At 45.5% G+C, this 12,681-nt stretch overlaps 1 protein-coding gene across 15 annotated transcripts in view; it reads left to right on the forward strand.

Annotated features, from left to right (window-relative positions):
- The window catches only part of CELF4 (CUGBP Elav-like family member 4), a 692,304-nt gene that overhangs the window by 638,792 nt on the left and 40,831 nt on the right, over nucleotides 1-12,681 (forward strand). For 7 of the 15 annotated variants that reach the window (XR_010354139.1, XM_064405433.1, XM_064405432.1 and 4 more), the window contains 3 exons: nucleotides 562-627; nucleotides 2,108-2,188; nucleotides 8,216-8,359. Coding sequence is in view for 14 of the 15 variants with exons in the window: in XM_064405433.1 (XP_064261503.1) it covers nucleotides 562-627; nucleotides 2,108-2,188; nucleotides 8,216-8,359 (291 nt within the window). In the remaining variant the exon portion in view is untranslated. The remainder of the gene's footprint in view (nucleotides 1-561; nucleotides 628-2,107; nucleotides 2,189-8,215; nucleotides 8,360-12,681) is intronic. The other 8 variants (XM_064405438.1, XM_064405443.1, XM_064405444.1 and 5 more) reach the window with 3 other exon arrangements.

Consider the following 12,681-nt stretch of genomic DNA (forward strand, 5'->3'; position numbering starts at 1 on the left):
CAGACAAGTGGTGTCCCCCTCCCCTCCATGCAGCTTCTTCTCTCTCACTGGGGGCTGCCTGGCAGCAACACAGTCCTTCGAAGGGATGTGGGGATGACAGGAGCCATTGCTTTGTTCTCTTCTCCTTCCTCCTGCTATGCCCCTGTTGTTTTCTGCTCTGATTGAAAGTTTCATGTGACTGTAGCTGTCACTGAGATCTGAGTTTGCACAGCACCTAGCACAGTGTTAGTCCTGGCTTAAGATGAGGGTTCTTTGGGGTTGATTAGTGCCAAAAATCTGCATGATCAGTGCAGATCCATAATTTAACTTGGGAAATGAGGAGAGAGGTTTATTTGTCCTCTGCTCCAAGGTCTCACAGGGCGATGGCTGGGTGACAGAGCCCTCTTAGCCATCCTGGGGGGTTCTCTGCATTCCTGTCCATAGGGCAAGTGAGCTGCTCCTCTTCAAACCTCAGCCCCTGGGTCTGTCTGTTTCATAACACATATTGATGATAAAAGATAAGGGGAGAGTGCCTATCATGTTTTAACCCCTTAATTCCTTGTCTCTCTTGTGTCTCCACAGCACAGAGCCCCACTGCAGCAGACCCCTTGCAGCAAGCCTACGCTGGAGTGCAGCAGTACGCAGGTCGTTAGTATTAACACTTTCTCCCAATAAACCTTTCTCTTCTCTAAAGCCATCACCCCCTGAACACACCTCAGGGGGCTGAGGGAAGGGAGGTTTTTACTGACACAGGGACAGGCTGGGGGCCACAGACTCCCTGATTCAACTTGCACAAACATCGAGACATCCAGGGTGTTCTCTCCCAGAGGAGGTAATCTCCATGGAGAAGCTCCCACTGACCTGCACCCCAGTGAAGCTTCATCAGTAGAACTGAGTCTTTAGGGTTTTTTTAGGGTGTGTCTACTGGCCATGCCCCACTTAGTCCGTCTGAACCTTACTTAAGAGCTACCCAGACCTCCTCCTGCTTCCCAGCAGGTTTCACCACAGCTCCCCATGGTTCAGCCTCCACTCGAGCTGCCCTGTGTGCTGAGCAGCTCCTTTGCAGTTGATGGACTGACACCAGCCAAAGTGACCTGGTGCAGACCACGACCCTGCCGTGTTCAGCCTCCCCTCACGAGTGTCCATGGCCAGCGTTGCGAGGAAGCTGCCACCCCAAAGTCATTATTTCCTGTGGTAACTGGAGCAATCATGGGTTCCTGCTGAGGAATGGCTATTATCTCGTGTCAGCACTGTATCTGGAAACTTAATTTAATTCTCCATGTAGGGCTTCATTTGCCGGTGTTTTAGTTATTGTCATTTATTGCTTGTGAGGTTTGATAGATGGGAAGCAACTCAACCCTTTGAGCTGTTAATTAACCCCTCTGCACACACATGGCCCCTATCCTCTTCTCTCTGGTCTTGCAAGCGACCCATACTCTGTATTTTTAGCAGCAAGGCACATCATCTACCATCTGTGGTAGTGAATGACTCCCCTTGTTTGCTTGGTGGGGGAGCTGAGATGGGGAAAATTGTTTAATTGCTGCTCACTGTTTCCACTGTGTTTGTGTGAGAGAGAGGAAGTCTCTACGGGCATGAAAGAAAATGTATATCTGAGAGCGTATGTGCAACTGTGCCTATACAGCCTCTGGGCACATGAAGGGGAAAACACACGTGTGAACTGTTTTTATGAGCATGGGAGTTAATCAGGGTGCCAGAGGTGAGGTGGGGGAAAGGTGGGCACGTGCTCTCTGCGTGGCTGTCAGCGTGGGCACCTCTGAGCTCACAAGTGAACGTGTTCCTGTCACCTCGTGGAATGGTTGGACAGCTCTGATGGGATTGGTCTCAGCAGAGCCCCCCATTTACAATGCATGGCTCCCAAGGTGTCACTGCTGATGGAGCTGGAGGGAGGGAGGGCGGGAGGGAGGGAGGATGGTTCAGGTGCTGTGGCACCTCCTGGAGCACAGCCATGGCTCTTTTGCCACACCTCTGGCTGCACGAGATGGCCCTTCACAGAGCCAAAACACAGGGGCAGAGCCACGTCTGGCTTGTGTGGTGGTTTGGAGTGAAAGCTCCTTGCTTCCCAGCACTGAAATCTGTCCTTTCTTTTTTCCCTTTCTCTCCCCTTTAGCTGCTTATCCTGCTGCTTATGGCCAGATTAGCCAAGCGTTCCCACAGCCACCTCCCATGATCCCACAGCAACAGAGAGAAGGTAAGTGAAAGTGATGTCTTCCTTTGTGACCCCAGCGAGCCATCTCCATCTCATTGGTTCCCCTCCTCATGCACCTAGAGCATCCATTAAACACCCAATTGCTTTGAATGCCTGGTCCACTGAGTTTTTCTCCATTTCCATATGTGGCATGGTGTCACTGTCACCAACAGTACTGTGGTGGACCGTCCACGTGGGGAACTGCTGATGAGATCTCTTCAGTCCCCTGGGAGGAAAGCATGCTGGTGTGCATGAGACATGGAAAGACCAGCTAGCAACATAGCCATTAACGTCCAGTGATTGCCTCTGTTAGAGACAAGCAACAAGAATGCAGATAAAAATGCAATTGTATTGGAATAAAGAGCTTTATGGGAAACAAAGCATTAGTGGCCCTTCATTAAAAGGCAGTAACGTCATTTCAGACACCTGCTGTTTGGAGAACAAGGACTTGCTATTTAGAGCAGCTGATCTAGTCCTTTCAGCCTTTCAGCCTCCACCGATAATCTGGAAACATCAGTCAGACCTTGCAGAGCACAATCCCTATATCAGGATGAGAAAAAACTTGTAGCTAAAGTTCCTATTTCTTTGCAATGACTATGAGAGTTGCCTGGGTAATCTACTCCACAGGACTGGATGGCTCCACGGAAGACATGAAGAGTAAGGAGAGGTGAATCTACCATTTTTGCATGTACATGCCTTGGGAGAAAACTGTGCCGTGTAATATTTCTTTTACAGTCAGTGGGGAGCAGTGGAGTCCCCAGGGGCAACTTGAGTGGTTCCATTCCAGTTGTCCTCCAAGGAGAACTGCTCCCTTTTGTCAAGAAGGAGGAGTGTGCTTGCCTGAGTGAGACATTAAAGTCAGGTGCTCCAGTTTAGCAACTCTCATTTTAAATAGTTACATTTTAAATTTTATCCTCTATTAGATCACTAATTCAGACATATTCTATATTATATGTGTTATTATATGTATGTAATTACAGTTAATATTTTAATACAGTCTAACAGTCAAAATGAAATTAATCTAGATTACACCATCAGACTAAAACATTCTGATGATCTAAAACTACTTTGGGGGAGAAATCTCATTTTGTAAGAAAATTAGAAATGTCGTCATTTCCATCTAATTTGGAATTAATTTTTTCCTATGTCAGAATTTCCTGGGGAACACAACTTCCAGCTTCTGATTAGCTCTAGTACATGTCCCTGCTGTGAGAACAGATGCACAGACCTCTCGTATCATTACAGAGATGTTTCCCCCATGCTGAAGGACTTTGCTTTTTATTACTTACTGGGGCTAGATTAAGCACAGGACAAAATGGCGAGCAGATCATTGCTCAGCAAAGTGCTGTGCCAGGAACCACCAGAAGCAGGAGCAAGCTGTGGTGCATGCTTTGAAGACCCTCTGCCTGTAGACCCCTGTGTTCACAAGGCACGGTGTGTCTCTGTGGGTTAGGAGTGAGTGTCACCCAGTGGACAAGCTCTCTCATAACTCTGCTCCTTGCTGAAAGCAGCTGGCATTGAGAATGAGGATGGCTGGGGGACAGCCATGTGAGATGAATGTCCAGTGCAGGCTGCCATTCCCAGTGTTCCTCATTTTCCTGCAGTGCTGAGTGGCTCTGTCTTTCTCTGTTTCTTGCTAGAGGAATATTCTGTAAAGCACAATACTCCCCCTTAGCAGAGGGTCAAGACCTTTAAGCATCTCTAACCTTTAGCAGGAAAACACAGCGAGAGGGAACTCAATAATAACAATAATGCTCAGTGCTGAGGAGAGTATTTTAGGTTTGCAAGGATGTGCGCAAACATTGATTTGTTAGTGAACCAGCCCTACAACCACAATAACACCAGTGATCACATTATTAATGACAATCTCAGCTCTCCACTCCTGGATCCCAGTTGGATAACAAGCCCGGGGACGTTTTGCTGCTGCAACATTCCTGTAGAGATGAGTCATTATTGCCACATGAGCACTGAGGCTACTGGCAGCTGACAGGGTGTATAGGGTGGAACTGATCCAAAACTACCAAAGCTCAAGGTAAAATCTTGATTCAGGCCATGTCAGCCACACAAAACTTGGAGGTAATTTTAAGTCTGTATTACTCATCTTGATGTAGTTTCTGAAACTAAGAAGTGCAACCCCTTGGTACAAGTTTGCAACTCTTTATCAGTGCTGTGTTCAAACATTCTGGGCAAGCAGAAGAGGCAAAGAAATTCCATCCTCTGAGTGTTTGCTGTAGAGGCTAGGTGTGCAGCTAATAAAATGCTGCAGCCTGCTGGGATGCAATGATGGGTAGCTGATGTCAGAAGAGGTATATGCTGAAGGTGGGCAGGCAGGGAGAGGCTGGGTCTGCAGCTGTCCCTGTGCTAAAAAACTGACAATGAGCTCAAGTGTGAGGAGCATGGGCAGAGAAATGGCTTGTCAAAAGCTCAGCCCAGGTCCAGCCCAGCCAAATACACTATGTGGTTCTGCACCCTCAGTCACAGGTTTTTCCATTATCCAGGGAAGTTTGTCTGTAATCTACAGAACATCCATATACTGTACAGTCCTTAAAGCTTTCCTTGCTTTTTTGTCCGAATCAAGGCTAACAGTTCGTCTTGTGTATAAATGAACAGAAATGTATATGTATCATAAAATGTATACATGTCATAAAACCAAGAGGCATGGCAGACATCAGCGTTGAAATGAAGCTTCATTTTTTCTGACAATGTGTCATGGGGGTTAGATTTCAAGCTACACTACAGACCTTTTCAAAACAAAAGTAAAGCCTGTCGTAAATAATTTTATTATTGTATTCAGCCCTGAATTGCCAAGTATAGTCGTCTCCAATAACCCATTAACTCTGTTCAAAACAAGAACTTTTTCCCCAAAAAGAGATTTGTAGCCTTTGTTAAGATTTTTTCCATACCAGCTGTGTTTTTTCTGTTGTTCCAGTATCCTGATCAAGCCCCTCAGAACTCATTGCATTCGTGCACTGAGAACTGACTAAGATCTCTAAAGAATTCTGAGATAAACAAATGGAGCTCTGAGCAGAGCTCCATCCTCCCTGGCCTTGAACACTATCAGGAATGGGGCATCCACAAATTATCTGGGAAACGTATTCCAAAACCTCACCACCTTCACAGTAAAGGATTTGTTCCTTATGATCTTGTCTTTGGTTTCATAAAAATATACCTAAGTGTACAACAAGACAGCCATACACACACACAGCCTTCTATGGAGTGCCCAAGTGAATCAGGCAAAAACATACCCCAAAAAAGCTAGGAGGGCTGAAGAAGACAGATCTTGTTTTGTGAGTTCTTTACAGAGGGCTCTGGCTGTGACAGGTGACTTACAGGCAGATTTAACAAAAAATCACTTGTTAAATTCTAAAGGCAGTAATTTCATATGTGAGGGTAACAAAACAAATCAACCCATTTTTTGTTTGGGTTTTTTGTTTTTTTGGGTTTTTTTTCTCAGAAGCAAGTGAAGTTTTCAGTATTGGAAGTTAGGAAAAACCCCTCTGTAGCTGGAAACTAAGTGAGTTCAGCCTTGAAGGTCTGGGTCAGTAAGGGAAGCTGCAGCACAGGTTTCCCAGGCACATTTTAGAGCCAAGCTGATCTACAAGAATGGTCCCTGCTCTTTCACACACTCCCTGGTCTATTCCTTTTGGTCTCTGAGTCATGTGAGGAAAAGTTGATTTCAAGGTGAACTAAGGGTTGTTCTCTCCTTGAGCCCAGGCTAAGGGTGGTGTAGCTAAAGTTGTGTGCCTCCTGGCCTGCCTTATGCCTTGGTAGGTGTTTCTCAGCACACACAGGCAGACTCCCTACTCATGCACAACACATCCAAGACCGCAGGAAATGCAGCTGGTATTTTTGAAAGAATTGGCCAGTTTTACAGTGCAAACTGCTGGCTCTGGTGATGTCAGTGGGAATTTTGCCACCGACTGCAGCAAAGCCAAGATTTTACCCATTTTATTATAATGTGGATCTCAAATCCCACAGCAGAAGTGCTCTGGGGCACGTTCAGATGAAGGAATGAATTTTTTCCCTGTTATTCTGGACTGTGGTCTGCTCCTGGGCAGAATTTTCTCAATTTTAACAGACACCTAAGGGGGTTAGTGTTTGTTTAACACTTTCAGACTGTTTCATATCTAGCTTATTATGCCAATAACTCTGTATTGTGTGGAAATGGATGGCAGCAAGGATTGGAAAAATTATAGTTGCCCAGTGAGAAGACTAAAGAAGAGGCAGACGGGAGGTGGGGGGAAGCTGGAAAAGCTTGGCATGAAAGAGGGGAGCCTGATTATGGGCCACTGAGGTTCAAAAGTAATTTGGCTAAGCAGATGACCGGGTGCCTAATTAGTTAATTATCCCACTATACCACTATCCCCCCCATTTGGAAGAAACCCTGTTACCATCCTCATGACCTTTAGGAAATGCACAAGATGCAAAGGATCAGCTGTTCCTTCATGACAGTCCTTTTAGCAAATTAGTGGGGAAAATTGTGCTTAGCAAATATTCATTAGGGCTTCATTTTCCATTAATCCAAAAGGAAATGTGGAGAGCCTGTGACTTCAATCATGCTGAGGCCCAGGAATTTTAATGAGCTTTAAATGGGCATCTGCCAGAATCCTGACTTCGCCGTACTTCTCTTGCCAGCCGGGGGGATGAGTAATGGGTAATAAAAGGTGGGAGCATCTAGACGAACTCCTCTCCCTAACAGGAAAGGCAAAGTTGTAATTTGCTGTGTTATGACACTGTAATTATGCCCTGATGAAGAAAACGAGAGTATTAAAAAACCTTTTCCTTCCCCACACTGTGCCCCAGATGTAAAAAGGGGAAAGTTGACTGAGTCAGGTCACAAGGTTGTAGGCACATGGGCAAGGGGGAAGGAGGAAACCCTCCTTCTCTCTGACCTCTAATCCTTTTGGCAAAGGGCACACAATGTATCCCCTTCACTTCTATCCGTCTGAGTCAAACAGAGCTGGAGTTACCTGTCGAGGTCAGTGCAGAGCTGGGCAGCAGCTGGAAGTACCTTTAGAAATAAAATGATGAAAAAAACAATCCCGGTCTCATCAAAGTATACAGTTTTCTGCTATTGAACACTGCAAATGTTTTAAATGTTTAATTTTCTTTAACAAAACCACTTGGACACACATTATTGACTGTTGCTCAAGGACAGCATGCATAAAAATAAAAGTCAGGTAGAAAATTTACATTCAACAAGAGGCAGGTTTGCCCTCTTCTGCCCCAAAACACAATTTCAAGAGAATATTTTTTGAGGGTCTCTACTTTAACTTCATATTCCAGCTAAAGACACCTCTCTGGATGTCTTCCAGAACACCCCCTAAAATTGGTAAGATATGTGTTGCAGGATTGAGGCAAAAAGTCCAATCCCTCTTGTCTAGTAATTTGGATTTAAATGCACCTAAAATCTCTCCTGCAGAATGCTCTAGAATGAAGGACATGGCCTAACTGTCCAGATCAGGGGGAGTCTTCAAGCTGATTTGAGTGGGGGGGATGAATGTAAAATTCTACAGAACTAGATGAGCCTGTAGGTTTGAGCATATCTTTCTGCTTATTATCATCATTTGTGTGATGTTATTGTCATCACACAGATTCAAGAAAGGTAATGAAACTTCTGCATGCTTCAGACACTGGAAAGAGGCAAGGGATAGTGTGGGTCATCCAAAACTCTGCAGATTAAATGAGGTTATTAAATGAGGAACAATAAAGTCTATGAACCATATTCTTTCATTCTCTGTGTTCTTATTCCTCCATTCTGTTCTTTCCATGGCCACATGTGCTGGTGCATTCCTCTCTCTCTAGATTTTATCCTGGTGTCCTGGGAAAGCTGTTGAAGTTACCATAGCATCTAGGTGACTTTTTGAGTTCCTGGTCTTCTACTTTGCCCATTCCTCTGAGAGTCTACAGGCTGATTCCTAGCGTGACCACTCACCAGGCAGAGAGAGAAGATGCCAAAGTAAATCTCCACCATGTGCTTTCTTGTATCCTATTTCTCTTCATTCATGGGTCTTCTTTTTCTCTTGATAGGACCAGAGGGCTGTAACCTGTTTATCTACCATCTGCCCCAGGAGTTTGGGGATGCTGAGCTGATGCAGATGTTCCTGCCTTTCGGTAATGTCATCTCCTCGAAAGTGTTTGTGGATCGGGCGACAAACCAAAGTAAATGCTTTGGTGGGTAAAGATAACAAAACAATTAGATTCATCCAGGAAAGGGCTTTCTCTGAATACTTTACCTTTCAAACTGCTTTCTTTCTGCTTAAGCTTTATGATTTCTCTCAACTTACTCCTGTCAATACTTTCCCCCTTCCTTCTTTCTCTCCTGATTGTCTCATGCTCAGAGTTGTGTGTGCTGCTTAGAGGTCTAGGTTTGGCTTCTCACCAGCAGCAAGGTGCTGCAGACACTGGTGGGGTCAGAAAGTATGCCACTTGTATAGGTGGGGAGGGTGCAGAATAGACTAAAGCAACTGGAGCAAAATGGAGGGGGCTGGACATAGGTGAAATTATGAGATTAGCAGAGGCATCATGTTGCAGAAGGGGAATTTCTGTACCTAAGGCAAAGGACAAACAGGCCCTGGGGCTGAAGGGAAGACAGAGCTGTAGGGTCAGCTTTCCTGCAGCTGTGATGCATTAGACTGCAAGGGGGTAAGGGCTCAGCATCTGCTGAGAGCCTGTTCTTCTGTGGGATGGTGGCTGCTTGGTAGATCACATTCAGACATGTTCTGACCTACTGGACCTGAGGCAGCACTCCAGCAGATAGAGATGGGCCAAGGTAACCCTGTGCTTCAGCTGACAGGCCGTGCTAAGAAGCTGGGTTTGAAAGCTGCACCTGGCTGACACAGCTCTGGCCTCACTGCTGGCTCCATCCCACCAGCTGGAGCAGAGAAGGAGCACAGCCTGGAGCTGCCTGTGAGCCCAGGCAGGGACACCCTGAGCTGCACCCCCAGTGGGAGGGCTCAGCCAGCCAACAGCCATGGAGTGATGTATGTTTGGGCTCTCACTGGGATACCACCTTTTGCAAGGCTGGGGTTCCTAAGGGTCCCTTTTGGCAGTGTGGCAGCATGGGGACCCTGCCACATTTGATCCTATCATACCTGGTGGACAGGGGATCTCTCACAGCCATGTGCCCACTACTGGGATCTGTAATTTTTGATTCTCTGCCATCCTGCACCTCTTGCAGACCCTCCCTGGGAAGTGCAACAGAACAAACTATTGCTTTTCTTTTCCTGTTACTTGCAGCTAATCTGGATTCTGTCTCTCAGGCAAACTTCCAGAGTTAAGACTCATTGGAGTTTTCATTTGATTTAAAAATCACTCTCAATCTCCACACTGTGCTTTCTTTCCATGCTGCCTTCCCCTTTCCCCTCCTGAACAGCTCACCTCCCAAATCTCTTACCTCATCCCTTACTACCCACGGTGCATGTCAGAGAGTACTTCCAGAGTTTTGTGCCCTTTATCTATGCACATTTTCTCCTGCCCATCCACAGAGGGTCTGAACAGGCTATTTTCAGTTTTGTTTGAAGGAACCCTGACCCCTGATGAGAGGGACACAGCCCTCCCAGTCATCAGGAGTCACTGGGTTGCTCTCCAGCACTAGAGGAATGAAGGACAAAGAGTCTGGCATGCAGAGGAAGTTGGCAAATTCAAATTAAAACTCAAAACTACGAATTAGCCCCAGTGAATCCAGAGCCCATCTGCTTTTTATATACAAATTTGACAAATATATGTGTACACATAAATCTCAAACAAGTTGAGCAGACCAGCACAGTTCTGGGTGACACTGAAACTGATGCTCCAAGGAGATCCACAGAATGGAAATGAACCTTTGACAGTGAAATTGTCATCTATGTTTAGAGGAATTCTGGGCCTGGTTCTCCACATAAATGGCAGCCTTCTGGGCAGCTGTGAGCCTTATCCCCACTGAGTTCAAAGGCTGATGGCTGCAAGGCCCCAGAGGACACAACACGCACCCCGTTTGTGGGCAGGGATTTGGGGCCACTTCCACGGTGCTGTGAGATCAAGGCTGGGAGTTAAGCAGGACCCGAGGGGGCTTAGCAGAAACTTTTCTTGAGTTTTACTTGGAGAAACTAAACATCAGCTTGTTGGGTGAAGTGAACTGCAAAACTAACTGTGGGATATTGAAGGCTGAAGTAGGGAGGCGTTCCTTTGGAAGTGTTGACTCAAGCACACAGACATGCAAAAGAAGGAATTAAAGATTGCTGGTGTGTCTTGGTCACCTTATATCTGCTTGTGAGATACAAACACCCAGGTCCAGTTAGTTTGGGATCCCAGGTGTCAAGTCCCAGTTGTCTCTGGATTTCTCCTAGTTTTCCATAGAGCTGAGTGACTGCTGTGGCTGCTGGTCTCAGACAAATATGTTGACTATGCTTCCACATCCACCACCTCCAGAAGGATAGAAATAATAGAAGCACAGGTAGCTAACTATCACAGGTAGGTTACACTGATTTTCAAAACTTCCCACCCTCCTGACCTTCAGATTTAAAGCAATGCAAAAATATAAAAGTTATTAGAGAAAATCAGGCCTTTCAATTGTTTTGCTAAGTCTACTGAAGCTGGCATTTTTGTTGAGGAAATAAATTTAAATAAAAAAATAAATTACTTTTTCCTAAAGGAAAATAAGGGATTTTATTAACTTTGAAAGTAAGAAAATTCCTTCTTAGCTGCTAAAACATTTCCCAAAACTCAACATGTAAGAACACAGCATTTGCATTCTATTTCACTTTTTTTTAGTGCAGCTAGAGCTCTCCAACTGCTAGCCTGGGGGGACAATTCTGTCTGGCCCCAGAAAGATATTCCACTATTATATGACCTTTTAAAATATATCTGCTAAGCAGATCCCAAATAAATTGCTGTAACAGAGTTTAGCCCCAGGTTGTCGAGAAATTGTCAAGAAGTCCTGCTTTAGACAAACTTTAAAAATTCTATGGAGAAAAATGTCACCATTTTTTTTCCACAGGAACAGAAAAAACTTTATTTGATGCCTTTGTCTCACTGTTGAACAACCTGTAAACAGCTGGCACAAACTGAACAAGTCAGTAGAGCAGCATGTCAAAATAGAATTGTGGAGGTCCACAAGGATGATCAAGGGGTTGGGTCACCATTCCTATAAATGGGTTGAGAGAATTGGAGTGTTCAGCCTGGAGAAGGCTCCAGGGAAACCTGAAAGCACCTTCCAGTATTTAAAGTGGCTGCAAGTGAGCTGAGATGGACTTTTTACAAAACCGTGTACAGATAGGACAAGGGGCAATGACTTTAAAGTGAAAGAGGGGAGATACAGCTTAGCTATTGAGAACAAATTCTTGACTGTGAGCATGGTGAGGTCCTGGGACAGGCTGGCCAGAGAAGCTGTGGATATGATGGAAGTGTCCAAGGCCAGGTTGGATAAAGCTGGGACCAACCTGGCCTGGTGGAAGGTGTCCCTGCACAAGGCAAGAGTAATTGGAACTTGTTGAACTCAAAGGTGCCTTCCAACCCAAAACATTCTAAGATTTTTTTCCCTTATTATTTGCATCTGAATTCTTGCCTGCATTTTGAACACAAATTTATCTCTTTTTGCCACTACTGGCAGGACAGTGTTGAGGCAGCTACAGGAATATTAGCAAGAAAATAAGACCAGAAAAAAACTTTTCTCCTGGAGTCCATGAGCCTGCAGAGAACCACTAGCACCTGCACATGCTAAAGAAACCATAGTGTGGTTTTGACATTCTCAATTTAGAGGCCACTGCCTCCTGGATGACAAAGAGTAGTGAGGAATGCCAGCTACAGTAAACACCAACGCCAGATATAAAATGTGAAGGTGCTCAGAGTATGTCTGTTGTTTTCCCTGGTGGGACTGCCTGCTCTACCATGTAAGGCTGCTTAAGAAACAACCCTGAATTCTTACTGAAAAAAGTAGCTTAGTCTGGGAGGATTCCTTGCCTATGACTTTTCTTCTGCCACACACATCCAGGCTAGACCCAAATCCTTCATTTTCTCTCACAATTTTTCAAACCTCTGGCTTTTTTTTTTCTCCTGTCCCTGAACTGATGCAGCTGTAACATGGCCAAATGCAGACCATCCTTGTCCTTCCCATGCACCAACACCCTGCGTATCCCCATGACCTAAGCCTCCATCAATGACCATATCTGCATCCCCTTGGGTTTCTTCTCAGGCACTGTTCTCTCCCCATTCTTGCATTCAGACTTAGTGATTTCACTTTCACAGCTGTTCACCATTCTGCCCTTCTCTCTCCTCTATCACTGGTTCTTCACTCACTGCCCAGCTGACCCCTGTAGCCTCTGCCCACACACTCCTTTTGCAGCCAGCATGTTTCTCCAACTGGGCCGTGCTGTCAATTCCCAGTGAAATGGCAGGACTCGTCTCACTCAGAGAAAAATTACACTTAGTTGGACACTCCTCGAAGACGGTGACTCCCATTCTCAGGGTGGGCTGGTCTAGGAAGACTTGCACGGAGGTAAAGTGTGCTGCAGCCTGAA

This window comes from Passer domesticus, chromosome Z, assembly GCF_036417665.1.
Source record: "Passer domesticus isolate bPasDom1 chromosome Z, bPasDom1.hap1, whole genome shotgun sequence".
Taxonomy (NCBI): Eukaryota; Metazoa; Chordata; class Aves; order Passeriformes; family Passeridae; genus Passer; species Passer domesticus.